This window comes from Symphodus melops, assembly GCF_947650265.1.
Source record: "Symphodus melops genome assembly, chromosome: 4".
Classification (NCBI taxonomy): domain Eukaryota; kingdom Metazoa; phylum Chordata; class Actinopteri; order Labriformes; family Labridae; genus Symphodus; species Symphodus melops.
This window is the reverse complement of record NC_136694.1, coordinates 24,158,655-24,180,385: the sequence shown is the minus strand read 5'-3', so window position 1 is coordinate 24,180,385 and position 21,731 is coordinate 24,158,655. Positions and strand designations below refer to the sequence as shown.

The following is a 21,731-nucleotide window of genomic DNA, read 5'->3' as shown; positions in this document are numbered from 1 at the left end:
TCTCAAGCCCCACCACCTTACAAAAACACTATAGTGTGACATTAAACTGCATATATGAAAGTGCGCGGCGCCACCATGATCTTACTTAGAGCTGCAGACAGGGTGCCCTGGTTACAGGTGTCCAAATATCCAGGTGCGCTCTGGGGTCGTGGAAATAAAGTCTCTAATGAGGGGATGAATGTCCAGAGAGTTCATGACGTCTGTGTTGGCATACATCAATTAATGGTTTGTGAGTCTTTTCTTGGTCATCATGGTGCTGCGTAGCCAACCCATGTCTTCAAAAATAATTAAATCAAAATCAAGAAATACATGTAATAGCCTACGCATGTCAAAATATTTTCCCATTCATAAAGGAATGGGAAAATGGAATTTATAAATTCTGCAAAAATATTTTTAATATATATATTTTTTAAACGTTTTTTTAAAAAAAGCTCCCCCTCGCCACTAGGGGGTGCTGAAGCACCCCCACTTCCTGCGGCCATGACTTGGGGCACCTGATTGCCAGTCTGATAGTTGCCTGCTCTTTGTACCGAGGCTATAGTCCTTGTTGCAATGGCTATGGGTTTGAATCCGACGGTACTCATTCTGTACTTAAACATCCAATGAGATCAGAGGAATAGCAACTAATCCTCCCGTAATCCCCACCTGAGGAAAATGTCCAGGAGGTTTCAAAACTCACATTTAGTTGTTATCTGGTGATAGAACCAACTGAAATGAATACTGATTCATGTATATCAATGGTTACCAACCTGTTTTGTATCTTTTATTTTGGAAAAGCTAAGACCCCTCCAAGACCCATAAACAAAGATACAGTGCTGTAACAAAAATTTGCTTTCAGTTTTATTATTTTCTTGAACAACAAACCCACACACACTTGTTCTTACTAAAAGACCTAAACTTTCAAGTAAGTGTGTTGTCATGATGTTACATAGTTAATATGTAAAAAATCGTATTTTAACAATGTCTCAGGCTCTATGCATGAACTAGGTTGAAGACTTTGTTCATCCTTGTTTGTAATAACATAGCTCTTTTATGGAAATATGAATCAAATGTATCAATGGTTTCACAGGTCTGCAAAAAAACAATAAATTTCAAGCTGACATAACTTCATAAGGATCCCTTTTAAAGACTGGTCAGACCTGGCCTCTGGCAATACTGCATAAGTTTATCCCTCCTTGAGCCACAGCACAGCATCAGATCCTCCAGCTGGGACCGTCTGCCTGGTTCAACATTTAGAATTCAAAGAAGGGCTAACCAGGCTTTTTCCACGGGGGCCTGTGTGATTTGGAACAATGTGCCCGAGGAGCTTGTCCAATAACAGAATCAATACCCTCTTTACTGCTTTAAACTTATTTTTTGATGCTGTGTTTTTATTTGATAGGGGGCATTGCTGCCTCAAAGCAAAAAAGGTCTTGGCACTTTCCTCTGTGGAGTGAGCCTATTATTACAGTTTCTTTGTGGGGTTTTTGTCCAGGTTCTCCAGTTACTTTCCGTTGTCCAAATCCATGAAGGTTAGGCAAAGATGAAACTCTTAATTGCCCATGGGTCCTGTCTAATGTGTTTGCTCTGTTTTAGGGCATGCTGCCACCTGTCCAGGGCGTATAGGCAGCCTTTAGCCAAAAGCATTCTGGGAAAGACCTCTTTCACACTATGACCCTGAACAAGCTAAATGGTTGGGGAAATGGATACAAGCAGGTTGTTATTTGATGCCCTTATTTTTCTTTTCTAAACTCTTGTTTTATGTTGTCCTATTTCACCACAAGGATGTTTGATTTTCAACACATTCAAGACCTGATCTTTTAAAGTACTGAACACATAAGTCACACTTATGTTTTTACTACCAATTTGAATGAAATGAATTGAATGATGCTAAAACACAAAAACAACGTAATTGGTCACGGTTCATTTTGAAGCTTTCAATGAAGTGCTTGACCGTCTAAAAAAGAAAATGTCAATCTGTGAACACAAACTGTACTCACACAGTCCTTCACCAGAGTGCAGCTCTTTTGTCGCATCAATTCCATCTAACTGTAATAATCTTCTTCTTTATTAATTCAGCCAGTCAAAGTGTTGTATTTGCATTTGCTGTGTCAAAGTCAGGTTTTCTTTTTAAGATAAATGGATTTGCTGTTCCGCTTTTGAAGGTGAGTGCTTTGTTTGGAGTGTTTCTGAAGAGTAAATAACGTGTGCTATTCAGCTATTAGGCTATATATGATTGATATTTCGGCAGTGCACATTCATATTTCCGCCCCAGTGTTTAATCAATTGTCATTACCCCGGCCAAGAACAAAGAGAGGAGAGGAGGAAATTTAATGTACATGCAGCTTTCCCCCTGGAGATCTGTCAATCATCAAATATCTATCTGCATAACTAATGGTGTGCCTCGTGTTGCCCTTGGAGTTTGGGGGAAAGGGTCTGATTCACGTCCACATATTCTTATATTTTCATGTTCAGGCAATAATTAAGAAATGTCATCATTTCTGACAATGGTGGAAGATGAGTGAGAGGCTAATTTGCAGGAAGCGTGACTATGGGGGGTTTTCTTCCCCCTTAAAATGTGCCCTTTCCTCTCAAACCTCTGCTTCAACAACATTAGTCACATGACCTATGGTCCTCTGGACAGCATTGTCTTGTACGGAATTTCTTACGCATTCATCGCCTTTCACATGACTACGATTGTGACCTACATTTTGTTCATATCCCTGCAGTCAGTGACATTTGCTTGACAGTTCACAAACGCTGTCGGGCTAAAGGCGATAATGAACAGTAGATGCACAAATCTCTTCTTTTTATCAAAAAATAAATAAATAAAATATGCAGCTGTTTAGGTCCACATAGTGAAGAGAAAGAACTCACTGCCAAGTGAAAATGACAGTGATATAAAATCTGATTCAGACTGTTGGTGAAAAAATTAAGTTTGAACTTTAGTTAACTAATTTACAAATTTACCATTTTTTTTCACATTCATCCGGAATTGTTTTGTTTTCAATGACCTTGGTCAGTATTTTCATTATGTTCATCTTTTTATTATGTTACATGTTCGGAATAAATAAACAAATCAAATCAATATCAAATAGCACATTGATATATTCCAATTAATACAAAAGTAAAACCTAAAAAGTCCAGATGGTATCCTAGATTGAAACTTCTACATTTGCATTCACAAAAAGGAGTGTGCACACTGAAACAGTTTGTCATTTTCTAAAATGCTGCATTTCAGCTCTTAAAAAAACCTGTGAAGTGTGGAAAAGCTTCTAATGACCAAAAACAAGAGAGCTGACTTGAAACCAGGTTATGAATGTGGCTGAATGTGAATCCCAGCCCTCTGTCTTTTTTGACCAATTTCACAGCCGATCAGAAAGATGAAAGCCACTTCTTATGCCTCAGCATCCTCTGGTGACTGCAGCAATTACAGAAGTTTGGCAGAAGGGAGCCAGGAGGGAGCCGCACAGAGTCTTTGTTTGGTTGTGGCCTGTCATATGGTTCTTTTTGTTTTTCATCAAGAACTTTCCTCTGAATCAAGCCCCGGTGTAAACACAAACCTGCTCTGAAGTAAAATAGCACAAGAAAACACAATCAGCCAAAAAGTGTCAAAGACTAATTAGTAACAGGGACGCTCCATTTGCCTTCATCAGGGCCAGACAAATGTGGGATTATGTAGGCCGATATATACCGATATTTATATTGGGGAATGGATAAAAACAATCGGATAAAAATATATTGGCTGTTAACTTTCTTAGATCCATTTTAGTCTGTGGCTAGATGCTAGTATACATAATTGTTGCGTTGATCGCTCCAATGCAGATCAAACACTTGAGGACAATACGTTAAATCCAAGATGGTCACTCAACTGGAAAGTAAGTGCACATGTAGATACGTGCATCATCGCCTGACACTCTGGAGGATGATAAGGCTTGTTTTAATCCATCTTGTACACTCGACTGGCATATATGCAACAACATTTCTCGATAACGATAGTCACTGGATATGCTAATATCGGCCCTTCTTTTCGGCTGGCTGATTAATCGGTCAAGATCTTCTCAACACCCTGCTGTGTATGTCTCTGAGTAATTCACTTTTCGCACACAAAGAGAGCGAGAGATGTCGGTTTTTACCAAAAAATTTAAATATTTATTTGTTTTCTTTTTTTTTAAAATGTTCCATACATTTGCAAGTTAAGATCAACATTGAAGAGGTTATGGAAATCAGGTGGATGTTACCAATCCATTCATCATGTTTTTTTTAACCCTTAATACTCCCCCTCTCAAAGACACAACCACCCCCCCCCCCCCCAAAGAACAATAAAAATATCAAAAGCAAAAAAATCCAACATTTCAGGATATAAAATGAGTTGAACATATCGTACACATTCACACACATCTGGAATGAAAATTGGCTCCCTGTGGGATAATGTTGACCACCAGCCAATTCCAAAAAACAGTCATTTTGTTTAGTCTTAAATCGCTGTTGTGGTTTGTGCCTTATTGCCTTACAGTTGGCTGTGGAGAGGATAAGAAAAGAAACTGTTCACACACAATTGTCCTCAGTTTGTGACCTGCAAAAACCCCGTTTTTTTAGAAATCAGCAAAATACAGCAAAAGTATGTCAGCGTGAACCGTTCAGACTGACCTGGCAGCTCTTTTCTTCTGCTGCTCTGTTCTCGCTCTCTATTTTCCTCTGCCTTTCATCTCTCGGCTAAACTTGATTATTTTACAAAAGTGTTCATAGAAAATAAATACAAATATTTCCCAGGATGTCATATTTATATGACCCAGATGTCACCTCTGCACCACAGTTCTGAAGAGTCTGTCTTACTTTCTTGTCTCTTTCCATGTTGTCTCTTGTTACTGTTAAAATGTTCTCTTCCAAATTCTTTTCTACAGCATTTTAACAGAGCTCACCGCAACAGTTTCCATAGTGATCGTGAGCCAAATAAATAAATAAATACATAAAAACAATTAAATACATAAATATTTGCTCCGTTTTTCAATAAATTACGTGTTTGTAAGAGAGTTTGTCTTGACATGGTTTTACCCCACCTTTGTAATGCTGATACTCTAAAATATGACAATGAAAATAAACGTTCTCATTTATGGTCCTGTTCCTGCAGAGTAAATGGCAGTTTCGGCGACTGGGTATCTCTGCCATTTGTCTTTATTCCAAGCTTTCAAGCTAATGTCCAAAAACTCTCCCAAGGAGCAAACTGTAAAAAAAAAAAAGTTCATCACTGTAATATTCTCTTAAAGAGATAGATAGGTGGTCTATCTTTAAGGAGGACACAGTGGCTGCTCTGGTGTGTCGGAGAAATCGGGATAACAGGAGGCAGAGAAGGAGGAGGAGGAGGAGGAGGAGGAAGAGGGACTTTTAAATGTTTCTCTTCAGAGCAGACGCTGTGCTAGGAACCTTCCTCCTCAGGTTTCCCCGGTGCATAGTAGCCCGCCAGTTGCCTAAAACGAGGCCCCCAGTCGCTGAGGTAAGAGAAATCCTGCTCTGAGGTGGTGGACAGCGAATGGATGGAGCTGAGTGAGAGCGCTGGTGAACTGTTGCCTTCGAAGGCATACGTCTGGAAGGAGTCATACGGCGGCACTGACAGGTCAGCGTCGGCCTGTTCCACCTTCTTTCGGATGTAGCCTTTAAAAAGGGAGAAGTCTGCAGTCGCTGCTGCTGCGGCCCCCTCTGCACCGCCGCCCACTCTATTTGCCTGTATCCACTGCGGCAGCGAGCGGATGTCCGGGCCAGAGTCACAGGTCTTTGCCTCTGGGAAGTCATAGAGGTTTCTCAGAGCGCTCATGTCGTATGCCTGAGTGTCCTGCTCCCCGCCGCCCTCATCGTTGTACTTGATGACGTTATCCCTCATGTCCTCCTCATCCTCCGCCATCCTCTGGCCCTTCCGGTGGCGTTTCAGGGTCAGGATGAGCAAGACAAGGACTGATGGTGAAGGAGACAGAACAAGAAAGAGAAAGAGAGGGCATGGTTATAATTCGACATGTAAAATCAAATTAGCAGGATATGAAAATAAAAACAAAAGAAACTTTGATTTATTTTACGTGTCGGCACATCAGGGTCTTTTAGCACTATGAAAAAAATGAAGGTTATACACATACTGTACATGCTTGTCAAATCATCCTGAACAATAGGAAAAGATAAGAGCTTCCTATTGAAGGGGTATTATGATAGGGAATTACAACCAAGTCAATTATGTAACTTTGGATCTAGAGTTGCACGGCTGTGTTTAAAGGGCTGGATGCCGAAATGGAATTTCCCTTTATCTAACAAAGAATAATGGCAAAACAAACCTGGATCCAGGGCACTCTATAGAAATCAGCTAAAGAAAATAATTTCCCTTAATGTACTCTACACATTAAGCATGCACTTAGCATTTTTTTTTTTTTTTTGAAAGTACTTTCTATGGGAAAGTTTTTTAACCACTCCCATTGTAATTTTGATTTCAACTCTCAGGACGAACGCACAGCGGGGCATGATAATATATTATCAGGTCTTACATTTCAAATGCATGAGCATTGATTTTTCACAATCCTGATCGCCTTGCCTAGAAATATGATTCAAAAGACCTAATGGAGAGCAATCTGAATATCAATACTCATCCAAGTCAAGTGATTCCATCACCATTTCAAACCAGAGGCAGCAACCTTAAAGCAGAGTAAAGTCTAGAAAATGAACCCTGGAATAAGGAGGTGGGAAACGATAGGGATGGATCATGTTATAGTCTAAAGTAATAAGAGAAAGACAAATGCTGCATGCAAAGATAAAATCAATGAGGCTTTAGTTTCTGCTTAGTTGTTTTAATTACTGTCTACAAGACAAGTGTCACTCAGCTCAGACATCTCCACCCCTGACTCCATCATCTCTTTTAAGGCAAGGCTTCACCCTTCCCTCTAAAACCTCCACCAGACGTGCAGCAACATGAAATGTAATTTTCAGTGATTAAAGAAAACAAACAAAAGAAACATATTAAAGGCTATTCTGAATGAATTATACGTGCTGGTGAGCACAGGCAAGATAATGAGCAACTGCATTTAGGATAACACATACAATGACAAAACAAAAGCATTTTTAGGTGAGACTTTTTTATACGATCGTCAACCCCACATTGTTTTTATTAGCTCCCTTATCTTAGAGGGTTGCCCCCTCTCCACAACAAAATGCTAATGAAGCAGTTTTACATTGAAGTCTGTTACTCAATAAAGAACTTTAGTAACACTTGATGGGTCTAAATGAGAGACACGCCTGCTGCACACAAGCCGATGATTTCTCAGTGATATTTAAGGTTTTGGTTTTGACTTGATCTCGACCCCTGAATGTCTTTGTCATGTCTCAGTCTCTGAGCACTCAGGCTCAGGATATGTCTTGGTCTTGGTTATTGTGGTCTTGACTACAACACTATGAAAGACCTTCTTATCAGGGTTTCCCATACATTCTGGCTGCCAACGTGTGTTTTGCAGGTGAAATAACACCAGTGTAGTTTGGTGGCATTTAAAGAGAAAAAGGAACAAAGATAAAAAGCTACTACAGGAAAATCTGACACACCTGATAAAATCCGGAGTCTGGTAAAGCCTCTTCAATTAAAATAATGATACCAGATGAGCCTTAACAACCTTAGTTTACTTTGTTAAACAGATTATGCAAATTCACTTTAGGTACTAATGGATCATCTGTTCAAAATGTGTTTATTGGGTTCTAAAACATAAAGGCACACTCTCTCTCTTCTGATTAAAACTGAAAAAGCAACACTTTCTCCTGCTCATGTTTTTAAAAAGCTGTTGAGTGTCTTTTTAGTATTTACAAAAAATGCTGAGACATATCTAACATTGGTGATAAAAAGAGGCGTATGTAATAAATGAATGTCTGTGATGAAGTGGATAGTACACACATGAATGTTGGCCTTAGTTAATGTGTTGTACTGGCAGAGGGATGTGTTTCCTAAGGCCAGTCATGTTGGACTGTGTTACCGTGCAGCATTGGATAGACACCCTGCCTTTTTTCCCCTTTTAGCGGGGACAATGAGCAACTGCTCAAAAGGATGCCAGCACAGGGACATTTAGATAGATCATTAACCAGTGGGCATCATGCATCTTGTGGAACTGATAGCCTGCTGCCTAAAACAAATGCCTACAAGTCCCAAAGAGATAAAAAAAAAAAAAAAAAAAAGACAATCACTTATAATGGGGCCTGTGCTGTCTGGGATAGCACAGATTGTTTGATGCTCTGAACTCCCCAGAACACCCATCCATCCATTTTTAAAATGAGATAGGACCAAATTGTTTCCCAGTCTAACTAGATCAATGTCACGACTTTGGTGAGAGAAGCTCACATATGTTAAAGCACATACATCAGTATGCATGAAGATCTCTCATGGACAAATGCAACCTCTCAAAGTGACCTTGAAAGTGAAAAAGTGGCTATTAAACACCAAGTTCCACCTTTTTCTTTTATCTCACTCAGCTTCTCGTTTCTCTCTCCTTTGCAAACTGCAAAGAAAACCTTCAAACCATCGATTTTAAGCACATAATCTGTATAAATGACTTGTTGCTGCTCCCTCTAATTGTCTTAATTTGGTGTAAACGGCCTGAAAAATACCTTGCAGAGTGAAAACGCCCTGTGTGTTCCTTTGCCTAAGGAGCTGTGCCAGCCCTAAAGAGCCTCGGTGATCTTGAATGGGGATTTTATGCAGTATCTCTGACTGATAATGTACATTAGTTCTCCTCTTACATTGTTTGCAGGGTTCCAGTGGGGAAGCGGTGTCTGTAACCATTGTGTTTATTCTTCTTCTCCATGAATGAGGCAAATTAATTGCCACGGGGTTGAGGAAACAGTCATGGTTTGTGGTAAATTGCGGCGCCTGCTGCATTGCATACTAAATAAGCACTAAGACAATTACTCTAAATTCTCACTAATGAGGAGAGGAAAAGGAGGAAGAAAAGTTGACGTTATAAACTCTCTCACACGTGAAGATCAGCAACTTTATATGGAAAATATGTAGGAGTATGTGACAGCGGATTCGAACGCATTTGACTAGATAACCTCACTTCTAAATGCTTCCGAACTGATAACATTTGAGTGTCACTGGCTATTAGCTACACAGATGCTTTAACTGCAAGATATTGAAAACCTATTTAACTTGGAGATTAGATCACCTCAGGCAACATGAATACAACACTATGTACAGATTTTACCTTTTGTCGGGAGCATATGTACCTGTGTCTAGCTGTCTCCTATACATACAAAGCAGGTTTCCCGTGTGTACAGATGTTGCGATAAGCGTTCCTGACAAGACGGTTAATTTACCCTTGGGCTGCGCTGGTTGCCCCCACCCAGGAGTTCATCACAAGCAGATGGGAGGTAATTGGAATAGATGCATGCAGATGCTGCGACACAGTGGAATGGATTCATCACATCAGGCCCATAAATGAGCTGATGGAAGGACTGTTTGTTTGTAAGGTAATTAGGCAGAAATTTGTTTTCATTTTTCTCATCATCCAACAATTGATGTAATGGAGGTGGTCCAGCCTCTGGAGAGAGGGAGTGCTGGCTTGGCTGGCGGACTGGGTTAGTAGATACTGTGTATGTGGGGGGAATGCGAGTGAGAGAGGGAATTCGCCGAGGATAATTGTGCATGGAGAATTTGCATTAATAGGTGAGGAGTGATTTGTCTAAGCTTGTGAACGTGTGCTCAGCATGCACAAACACATGCACACCAAAAGAAGTGCACAGCTCTGAACCAGTACCATTGAGACGGAAAGACGTCGTCTAATTCACGAAGCACTCGAAAAGGGAAAAATGCAGCTCTAAACGCACTACAGAGCAATTAGCATCTCTCTGCGCTGTTTGTGGGTATTTGAATTAGCCGTTTGTTTTTTTGGAGAATAATTTGGGGGGGAATTGGCCCCTTTTTAAGCAAATGAATCTTGTACAAAAAATGTTTGACTCAAAAACAAGGCTGCCAATGGCCATGCTTATTTTATATGAGCGATGTAGCGTCTGCTGTGTCTCTGTGTGACAGTGTTTACAATGGATATTACTCAGGATAGTAATTTCATTCCTTTGTATGACCCATAATTAAATTACCTGTAAAGGAAGTCTTAAAGTATAACCTTAAAATTACATTAATTAATATAATTAAGGTTTAAATCTTTGCAGGTCTGTCTGAGGATCAACCATCAGTTCAACCTGACACCTGCTTAGATGTAGCATGGAGCAACTTGAAAATTAAACAAATGGGGATGAGGTGGGTTTTTTTTTTTTTTTTCGTTTGTTTTTTCTGGACCAGTAACTTGTGCTGGCTCGCTCCTAGAAGGAAGCCTTGTTCTAAATGAGGAAACTTGCATCAGCAAATCTGTTGAATCTGGACTTCACAGTAAACTGGAAAAGTGTCCCTTCTCATTCCAGCTAATCATCAGTCTGTGGGAAAAAAAAAAAAAAAAAAACGAGCTCCATCAGCAGAGAGTGGAGGTCAGGACGGCTCATCTTCACAACCAGATACAAGACAAGAGAACACTGCAAAGAACAGGACAACTCTATGGGCACAATTTGGATGAATAGGATCAGCACAATAAGCTTCTTTTTTTTTTAATTTAACCTTGAGACATCAGATAGTGTTGGGCAAACAATGTGCAATAAAGGGGGCTTTAAGATCAGTTCCCCAGTAAGTTTCTCTAAGTATGTATGTTATTTTGAAATCAAGCAGGAACATGAAAGTGTTAGACAATGTGCAGTGGATAAAATTGCTGCCACATGCCTCGCTGCCCGTTTTTCACACTACATGATAGCTGTGAAAACGCTGCTCATCCTCTGATCTCAGACCCCGCAGCCCTTTAGATTTTTGCCTCCTACATCATGACTGGCAGAAGACAGGCGCTCCGATTTATTCTGTCCTTCACTGCTTTGATGAGCCATGTTCGCTCTATTTTCTACCAATCAGTTTCAGTCACTCAAAGTGGCAATGACTAAACACTTTCGCTGACACTATTGGAATCTGCATGGCATCGTTTTATTAGTGTAATCAAAGTGACACTAAACATGAAATGACACTAGGTAGGATCTCGCCTTCCGAAGCCTTTAACAAGATTGTTTGCATAATCTGTGTTTTCATCCAGAACACCAAGGGCTGCACTAAAAAAAAAAAATGGTTTTCTGCAGTGTCTAGCTTTCCACAAGTTTAAAAGGACACAGAACCGTTTGAAACTCAGGCCTGTGAGAGGGTGTCATGTCATCCTCAAACACCAAAAAAAAAAAACATAGCAAACAGTTTCTTTTTTTCTTTGGCCTGCAAAGGTTGCCTCAGATTTGTACATAACATTTTTTTTTTTTTTTTTTATGTGGAGGCTTTTAAAACCCAGATGAATAAATGATGCTATGCGTTTGAAGTTCACTCCAGCCGAAGGTTGCGTTAATGGAGGCAAAGCTTTAACAACTCTCATTAGAAAAGCTCTGCAAAGGAAACAGATAGGCGTGTTAGTTACAGTTAAATCTGCCTGTGTGGTGTCAGAATCATCCATCATGCACTGCTTGCACATTGTAAAAAGGTGGATAGGTGCGAGCGGGGGAGACAAAACACTGTCACAATGTTTCATTCTGTCACTGAGGAGTGGGATGCTAAGATGTTCGTCGGTGGGAGGACGAAAAGCGAACTCATAAAAATTTCAGATATGACAATGTGAAACCTCTTCAGTCTCTGAAAGGGTAGAGTATGCATGTGTACGTTAGCGTGTGCATGTGCGTTTAAAAAATCAGGGAATGTCTGGAAAGCCTTGTCTATTTAGAGCCTGCCTGCTTCTCAGGAGGTATACAAGCGCTGAGGCAGCTTTCTGCCTGTTTGCTCTCTCTATAACCCCCCCCCCCCCCCCCACAACCCCCGCCACTTCGGTCCCATTCACTCCATCTGCGTCTGTGTTCTGAGGATCAAAGTGACTTGATATCATTCATAAACCCCAACATCATCTGTGCTCCTCTTTAAACAAAAGCTCTCTCCTCATAAATGCGGCCACAAAATGTCCAACAGGAAAACCGCTCATGAATGGACGATGAAAAATTGATCTTGTTTTTATGTCATTTGTCTTGTTTTTTTTTCTGCCACTGCACTTGCAATTTCATTCCTGAAATATAGATGACTTCTAAAAGTGGTCGATCCATTAAAAGACACATGCTCGGTCGCATGAAGCGGTGGCTTTGGGTGAAGCCCTCCTTGCACTTTTGTATTCCCTCCTTTCACTTTTATATTGTGCGCACCTAAGATCATATTTAATCTGTTCACAGGGTGCCCTGTTTGCCATTTGTACTGTAGAACGTCATCCCTGTTTTGACACTTTTGGAGTAGTTGAACTTAACGGTGTCCCCCAAGAAAGCCATACAAACGAATCAAGCTTATCAATCTATGGACCCATCCCTCATACACCCATCCATTTTCATCTACCTATACATCCATTTCATCCACTTACCTATAAGGATGAGCATGCAGACCAGCAGTGCTATAAGGGCTCCAGGGCTAAGTGCAGCACTCATTACATAGGCGGTGGCATTGCAGGACTGGATGGCTCCCTCTGTGTTGCAAAAGAAAAATCAACATGTACTCGTTAGATGGAACTTTATCGGTGAGTCGACGAAGTGTTTAGCAATAAGCAATTTTTTTATTGAAAGAAAAATAAGCTGTTTTTAATATTATGTTTTCACCCACTGTTAAGAGCCATGTGTCTGCAGATTTGTGTTTCCTACATACATACTGTGAGAAGAACTGCTGCTGAGCGACACGATGGCAATGTTGGTGACCTTTTCCTACTGCCGTGGTTTATGCAAAAGGTGACAGTGATGTTAATGCTAGTAATGGTTGCAGCTCCTATAGTTAGCTCTAACCTGTGTCACAGCCGCAGACGTGAATGGTCAAGGTGCCTGTGGAGCTGAGGGAGGGAGGCCCGCTGTCAACCACCAGGATGGGCAGGAAGTACACATTCTGCTCGTGGCGGTTAAAGCCTGACCGCTGGGTGCGGATGCCAGCTGTGTTGTCTGCGTAGGAGATGTGAGGATGTCAGAGGGTGGGGTGGGGGGTCAGACAGACAAGGGAAAATCAGAGAATAACACATGAGCAACTTAATATTTGAAGAACAATAAAAACACATCCCCTTCCTCTCTGTGTGTGCTCACCCATGTGTGCGTTTTTTTTTGTTTTTTTGGCTTTTTACCAGGCTGCAGTAGAAATGATGAAAGTCCATCCTGTGCGTGTTTTTATTACCTCTGCAGAGGAGGTTATGTCTTTCGGTTATGTTGTTTGTCACCAGGACTACTGATAAAACTACTCGCCTGATATTTATGAAACTTGGTGGAACGACGTAGAATGGGCTAAGGAAAAAAACTCATTACATTTTGGAACGGATGTGGATCTAAATCACAAGCAAGCTAAATATATCGACGGTAAAGTGAATGGTATGGTGCTACTCTGGTACTGGACACAAAAGACAATGTCGTCTTCCAACAGGACAACAAAAAAGCTTAGACAGCATGATTACTCTGGAGCTGGACACAACCATGTGTACATAAAGTAAGGTCAAGCCAACTTTATTTCTATAGAAAATTTATAACTACCACGCTTAATCAAAGTGCCTTTCAGAGTACAAGGTAAAAACACAACATAAAATAATATTAAATTATCAAATCTATTAGTTTAAAACATGCTAAAATCAGGAGTTGTAAATATTTTTGGGATAAAAACATTCTCATTGTAAGGGGAAAGCCGTCTTAACAGTAGTAGTAGAATGTCAGCTCACGCAGTACGACTGGATCGTTTACAGCACACGACCAGAGCTCACGATTAACGTCCTCACTCTGTAGAAGTATCACACATGTCACAAATTGATCCAACTGATCAGAAGCAGCTGTTTGAACGGTGATCGGACGTTGTGACTCAGTGTATAATGCATGACTGACGCTGGGCGATCATGCTGACATCCAGCAGTACTTCAAAATGAGTGTTGAGACGCAAACATATTTGGGTCTAAATCTGTCTTTAAATTAAGTACACTCAGTAGCAGCTGACAGGCGTCCCAAATGCTCTGTGCTGGAGCGAAAACACTGATCAGTTCATTTAAATAAGGCGGTGTCTGTCCATTCTCAGAAAGTCATTTTAAAATCAACCCTGTAGCGATCAGGAAGCCCGCGGATAGAGAGCAACACACGGGTAAAGTGGTGCAGCCACATTTTGACCAGCTGTAGCCGTTGGATGGACTGACTGGTCCAGACCCACAACCCATAAGATATGATGCTCAGTGTCAGTGTTTATGGAAGGAAACATCGATCAGGGTGATGAAACACTCAGTAAGGCTGCTTTAAACTGCACTGATTGCAAAAGTAGCCTCTGTAACCTTCTTGAAGTGCGTCTATCAAGCTGTTATAACTCAAACTAAACATTGATGTTTAAAACATCACAGCTCCTGGTGGATGAGATTTTCTACCTCATAACTTAAAAAAGGCTGTTGATATTTTCCTTTAATTTACGAGTCTCTAAGGCTGTGCCTTTTTTCCCATTATTCCTATCTTGTACAGCTCTGTGTGTTTTATAGTATCTTCTGGTTTTGCTTTGCTGTCCTGCTATCATCTTCTACTTTTTTTTTTCTTCAGTTTTCTTATTTCTCCATTTTGCAACAATTAACTGTTTAATAATCAATGTATCATTCTTTATCAAGGCGTCTGATTTTGGAGTCATGGTCTGTCTCTACACACACATGGGCTCTTGTTTATGAAAACATCAGATTGCAGCATGCTATTATAAACCAATCAGAATTTAGTATTTAGCACAGTCATGTAAAACTATGAAATTAGTAAGATTTTAGATGTCTGTACGTGTCACATGTCCCTTTAGTTTTTGATCCTTTAAAAAAAAACACAATTGACTGATGGAAGAAGTGCAAAATGATGATGGTTTAAAATGTAAACACATCCATTATCCATCTGTTATCTATACTGATTTCTGGTTGTGGGTAACGGGGCATAAACTGATCCCAGTGGTCATTGGGCCAGATGCAGAGTACACAATGAAAAGGTCACCAGTCAATCAAAGGGCTGATCAGCCATTTACATATATAGACAATTCAAAGTCCAATTAACCTAACCAGCATGTCTTTGGACTGTGGGAGAAAGTCGGAGTAGCTGGAGGGAGCCCATGCATCCACGAGGAGAACATGTAAACCGGACACAGAGAGACTCCTATCTGACAGGGATTTCAACCGGAAACCCTTTTGCTGTGAGGCAACAGCCCATTTATACTTGTTTAACTTAAAAAAAAGGAAAAAAATTTAGATTACTTTTTAAGACATCACCCAGTTCTGAAAACATGAAAGACAGAATAACTCTGCTAAATAAAACATTTTCTCAGACGCATAGTTTAAGAATGTCATAAATCAGGTGTCGAGTTTAACTCAAACTTAAATGATTTCAGCAAGGAAGTAAATGGCTTTTATGCATTTAACATTCATCATGGGCATCTTTTAAAACAAACAAAAACCAACTGGAAAAACGAGAGCCACCATTTGAAATTAAACTTCACTGGTGTGTATATGAACCCTCTCCAGGAGACAGAGATAAATGTAACTCAGAATACAGGAGGAGGCTTTGACAAATAGAGTCAGAGAAGCCTTGTGGGTAGACTTGCACAGAGGATACCAGGCAATCCATCTCCCTGGGCATATATCACTGTTATCCACGTCGCCCTACAGCTTCTCTGGCACATGTAGAACAATCTTCATATTACTGTTTATGTGCAAGAACGTTCCGCCCCAGAGTTTGTCCTTTTGACTCTTATGCAGCACTCTCCTCAACGGCTGTCTGCTTCAGAGAGAGGTTCTATTTGACTCAGACGGAGGTACAGTATTTGATGTTGTTTTGAATCAAATAAAGCTAGTGGCTAAATGGTGTACTAGTTTAATGTTAACAGCAACACACATACAGCTGACCTCAATGTATAAAGGAGTTATTATATTTAATCTATTTTTATTTCCAAAAGAGCAACTTGTGAAGGGAACATGAAAAAAGTCGCCCAACAAACAAACTAAAAGCAACATGATTTTTCTTACAACAACTAGCTTTATGGGCACAGACGGCCTAGTGGTAAGGTCCTGCCAAATGTACAGTAATGAGGCTATATACCTACAAGCGTCCAACCTGCCACTCCTCAGCTGTATGCCTTTCCCCGCTCTCTCTCCCAAGGTTCCCTACTCAATCCACTGTCCAATCAAACAAAATATATTTTTAAAAAAAGCAATTAGCCTGATTAGGATGTTGCAAGGCATGGTAGTGTTTTTGATGGATGCTTATGTATGCATGCTAAGCAGCTATAATGTTTTCTGTACCTGTGTTAGTTAAATGAGCTAACATTTTCTTATTAGCACATGCTAATTGGCTGACAGTTTAGTTGCTTTAGGAATAAAAAAAGTTTTACTCCAGTGAAGCGGAGAGGGCAACTGAACAACTAGGCAGTTTCATTTCATTAGACTACAAGGCAGCATTTCTTGCTGGAGCTTGCTGTGACCTGGGAGAGAATATCGAGGAAGTGGAGTAAAGCAAGCAGGAGGAGGACTGCAGATGGGAACAGGTGGAGGAGCAGGTGCATGCCAGAAAAGGTGGAAAGTCGGGGTTTGCAAGTCATACACTCAGGAAGGTCTATAAAACCCCAGACACAACAGAACAAAGTGTGAGCAGTCATTAACAGCAAAAGGGAAGCAGCTAAGAAAGATAGATGGTTATATGAATTTGGCTAACAGGTGACTGAGGAGACTTACTGGAGCTCAGTCTGAATTTTTTTTTGATAACGTGTTTGACCAAAAACATCGATGATGTCTCCAAGTGTGTGCTTCAGAAGATGCATAAAAACTGTATCAAACAATAGACTGGACGAACCGACACAGCCATCTCTGGAGCGACGCTGTTGGAATGAGTAATGACAAGTACTTTTCTAACAGAAAGATCACGTTCATGGGCAAGAGGTATAATTAAGGCAACTGAACAACAAGCGTTGTTATTTTTCTCATGTGGGCAATCTTGAACCCGCACTTGAACTCCAGTCACGATAAATGCCTGAACATTTTGTATTCATTGGACGCAAAAAGCAAAAAAAAAAAAAAGCCACTAAAGAGATGTGTTGTCTCTGTATTGAATGTCCTCTGTGTCTTTGAACTTGTTTACAATTATGACTGGGTCTTTCATGAAAATAAGAGATTGTCTTAATGAGATTAAGTGTCCCAATAAAGGTTAAAAAAGAATTAAAAAAAACATTGCAGATTTGTTTTTACTATATGTGAATAAAGCTTTATCACAGTCGTAATGACTTAACAACATGAATGATGGAGATAAATGTGCTTTGATCTACACGTTGGTGTGCACATGATGGCCGCCTCGTGTTCCCTGAATCTGTTTGGAGCGCCACTTGTGCGCTTTCTCAAAAGACAACGCTGTTTTAGAATTCAAAGCCTGACCCAAAGGCAACTGGACCTGGTTGAAAGAAAGGACCCCATCAAATCTAAACTAACTGGTGGATGGAGCTAGAAGTTTAAGCCTCTGTTGATCATTAGCATTCGCTGAGTTGTAGACCTTTTTCGCTGTGTCATAACTTTCCCAGTCGTCTGCGGGTCGATTGGGTCACATTTTCCAAGGTGGGACTGAGAAGAGAGAATTCAAAACAGCATTTCAAGTTAGCCAAAGATAGTGTCTCAGACCACCACCTCGGTTACACAATGGCTTTTCCACTTTTAAAAGAGGGCTTCATTATCTCCCTTTTTAAAGACATCTTCCATTTTAGAAGTCAATATTGAAGCCTTTAATAGGTATTGGAAACAAGTCCAGGACTGTTATGCCTCTGCATGGAGGATTACAAACCACCTATGTTGGTGCCACCATCACTTTTTTCAGCCCTAATTTTAGAATGAACAAAACATTAACTCCCTCGAGTGTGGCCAAGTCTGTTCTTCACACCAAGGTTAACAAGCAGGTATACTTCGGTCTATGAATTCTAAACTTGCTCTAAAGTTTGGCTTTTCTTTACACATATTATTTTACCTTTGCTGTTCTTGCTTTGAAAATAGCTTCAGAAAAACACAGAAACCTGCACAGCTATGTTGAAAGAAAGACATCTCCTCCAAGAAATGTGAATTTATTTGGTCTTTGTAACCTTGATTACAACATTTTATTATAAGCATGTTGTTCGGTATATTTAAGGTAAAGCTGGCAGTTTGTCATCTAACAGCAACATCGACTCTGTAAATATGAGGTTATGTTTTACAGACTGCAGGCGATGACTTAAAAGAGTTTAGCAACATGGGGGAAAAGTGCCTTTTCATCATTGTGTGTCAAGGCTTCGAGACAGAGCACAATGCGGGGCCATGATGGGTAAAAGAAGAAGTGACAGATTGAAAGTGACAGGTTGACAAATGTGTCCGTGAAAAGAGACATCAGACTGGCAAAAAAAAAAAAAAAAAAAGAAAAGAAGGGGGACGGGTGGATAAAAAAGTCTGTGTGTGGGTTTGTTTGTTTTTCACCATAGTACATGGTCTGAAGAGTATATCAATATTTTAACAGATTTGTGTATTTGTCTGCTCGTAAGTGTGTCTATTGAATGGTAAGAATCAAATTCAAGCATTAACATCATGTGATGTAAGTAGTTCTTCCTATAGTTACCTACATACGGTACAGTAGAGACGATGAACACACATGATTAGAAATAAGGGGAGGAAATGGTCAATAGTCTGCGGGATATTGTGGTGTGTGTTTTGATTTTTGTGAAGGAAAAAAATACTTCTGCTCTCTAATCCATACATGTGTATGTGCATCGTGTGTGTGTGTGTGTGTGTGTGTGTGTGTGTGTGTGTGTGTGTGTGTGTGTGTGTGTGTTAGACGAGACCCTTGTTATTTTTGTTCTCCTCGACATGTTTGTGTGCAGGACTGCAGCAGACCTCGCTGCCTTTACACGGTGACATTTCCCTAGCATGGGCTGCTCCCCTGACATTTTCCTGGTGTCAGATCAATCTTGATTTAGCCAGATGTCACATTCACTTAAGTACACATCTCTAAAGGAGGAATCTGCAAGCATGTTTGCAAAAGATAAAACACAGACAAGCGTGGAAAAAAAAAAAAAAAACTCATCGTCTAGTAAAGCAAAGTCATCACGGGAGAGGCGTGCTGATTGTCACATAAAGGTTTGTATGTCTGTACAGCTATACTAAAATTATATGACGACACTTCATAAAATAATGCTAGCTGTTGACTCTTTTGTAAAGAGTTTTCTACTATTTATTGTATTTTCATTGTTTTTATTGTTTTTTTTATAGTGTGACTTCTGCCTGTACTGCACTTTGGTCAACCAAGGTTGTTTTATATGTGCTCTAGAAATAAACTTTGATTGATTGATTGATAAAGAGGAGTGATCAATTAAGTGCTGAAATGAAAAATATTCTAAAAGAGAAGTTACAGGTATAGCTTGTGAAACAAACTTCTTCAAATGAATGAATTAAACATTTTGTAAGTTCAGGGTGTAAGTCATCTGTGGAATATCTTATTTCCTATCAAATAGCTCTGTTGGAGGAGCAGAACAGGTGGTGTTTGCCAAAAAATAAGAAAGTTATTATCAGGAGACGATTCTCAGTCACACAAATAACAACAATATGTTGCACTCACTTTGAAGGAGTAACTTATAAATGTAGAAAGATTTTGATCTCACTCATCATCAACAATCTGGAACCTAAATGTGGTGAAGTTCTTGTTGGGGCTTTTCAATAACTTCCTGCAATATGTTCAGCTAACTGAACATTTCCTCAAGGTCTACATTTGGAAAGTGACTTCAAACATTAACATTTAATTGACATGTGAAGCCTCACCCTATGAGGGGCTTGTATGAATGAACATCTCAGGGTCAGGTTGTGAGAACAAGTTTAGAGACTAAATTATACCTTAAAAATCCAATTATGCTGATGATGCTTTTAGCACAGCTAATCCACCTTCTCTCCCATAACCCCGATACCGAACCTTTGCTCTCTTACCTTTGATATCCTGCAGGGTGAAGTGTCGATTGCTGGAAGCTTCTGGGGCCAAGTAGAAGCGATGTCCCGTTTGCGGCTCGTCTCGATCCACCACACTGATGGTGTGAATTAGCTAAAGAGAGAGACGCAACCAAAACAGACAAGGAAATTAGAATAACACGCACGAAAAACAACTGAGGTTAGATTCTTCTACTCAGATCTGCTCAAGGGGAATATGAAAATGAACATGAAAAGCACTTTTCATTTCAAACGCCTCTTTTAAGGGTAAGGGAGGGAGGTTGAGTGAGTGCACTTGAATGCAGCTGAAACAGAAGGATTTCTATGAAAGTGCGGTACAAAGTGACTACAGTCAGAAAGAGATAAAAACTTCTTTCCCCAGAAAGTTGACACAGCAATATGAAAAAAAAAAATTCTTAATGTTGGAAATGCATAACTATCATAAAGAGCCTTGCTGAAGAGGTTTTTTTTGAACAGAAAAGGACAAAGATATTCTGCATGGCTGCCGTCTTTGCTCTAAGATGGAGCAAAAAGGAAATTTTAAAAGTGCAGATGAACAGAAAGAGAGACACAGAGACTGTGAAGGTTTAGTTCTGCTGCCCAATGCAAACATAGTGTTCCCCATTCAATGATAAAACTACTGTGATCCAATTTTGAGAACTCTGTATGGACACAATAAGGCGAGATAGGATTCACTATGAGCTGAAGACGCATCAAACAGCCCCCGGAGATTCTTTCACCTGACACATACTGTGGGCTCTCAGTGACAATTCATCCTCGTCTCATCCACCTATCTGCAGCCAGTGTCACACCACAAGCTGATACAGGAGATTTTTCACACCACATCCATCTATTCCATTTCGACAAAACACACAAGTCCACATATTTCTTATTATTTTCACTTCCTTCACCTAACGTTTACTACATACTCTCGAGAGACCAGATAGTGACTATAGACTTGAATAAACAAAGCGAGGCAAAATGTGGATTCTAGAGCAAAATATATACACCTTTAAGCCTCCATGTTTTTTTCTGCCCGTATTATCAAAAAGCACTAAAATGTCCTTGATTTTTCTTTAACCAGAGCTTAAGTTGCACTGCTGCAGAACGGTGAAGGTTTTTTCCAGTACATTTCCCAGACATTGTAGGAAGTGAGCAGGTTTTACTGGCTAACACTTCTTCTGTGTAAAATAAGTCAGCCGTAGCTTTTGTGTGTGTGGCAACTATACACCACATACAGCATTAAAATACATTTCCAAAATAAACATTCTAACAAGTATGCAAATGCATCTGCTGTTGGGCTGTCTATCATACTATCACAGAATACATTAGACATGTAGCACAGATGGCATTTCTCAATAAAACATGTTTTTTTTATATACAGACAAATTTGAATCCTGTCAGTGACTTTATGGATGCTCAGTTTTGTTTATTTCCCGTCTTTGTCAGTCTGATAGTTTGGGTATTTGTTAAACAGCTCCACCTACTCATGTCTGCCTTTGCGAGCAGTTCTTCCCACAGAACACACTGTCAGATGTTTGCACGTATTCTATACAATGGGCTTGTTTGTCCCAAAAGATCCTCCCTCCGAATGTAAATATCTCCTCAATTATCACCTTAAATGGGCGATGCTATTCCGTGAGTTACATAAAGAGAAATCAGAAGAGATATGTAAACGGGCTGTGAGACACTTTAAGAGATCTC

General features: G+C 40.0%; 1 protein-coding gene across 1 annotated transcript in view; it reads right to left on the bottom strand.

The window, feature by feature from the left end:
* Positions 1-4,108: 4,108 nt before the first annotated feature.
* Positions 4,109-21,731, bottom strand: part of cdh22 (cadherin 22) — a 171,496-nt gene continuing 153,873 nt past the window's right edge. Inside the window, exons 11-14 of the mRNA XM_079341078.1 lie at positions 20,031-20,142; positions 12,868-13,017; positions 12,456-12,557; positions 4,109-5,928 (exon numbers count right to left, since the gene is read on the bottom strand). Coding sequence (XP_079197204.1) covers positions 5,396-5,928; positions 12,456-12,557; positions 12,868-13,017; positions 20,031-20,142 — 897 coding nt within the window. The 3' untranslated portion in view covers positions 4,109-5,395. The remainder of the gene's footprint in view (positions 5,929-12,455; positions 12,558-12,867; positions 13,018-20,030; positions 20,143-21,731) is intronic.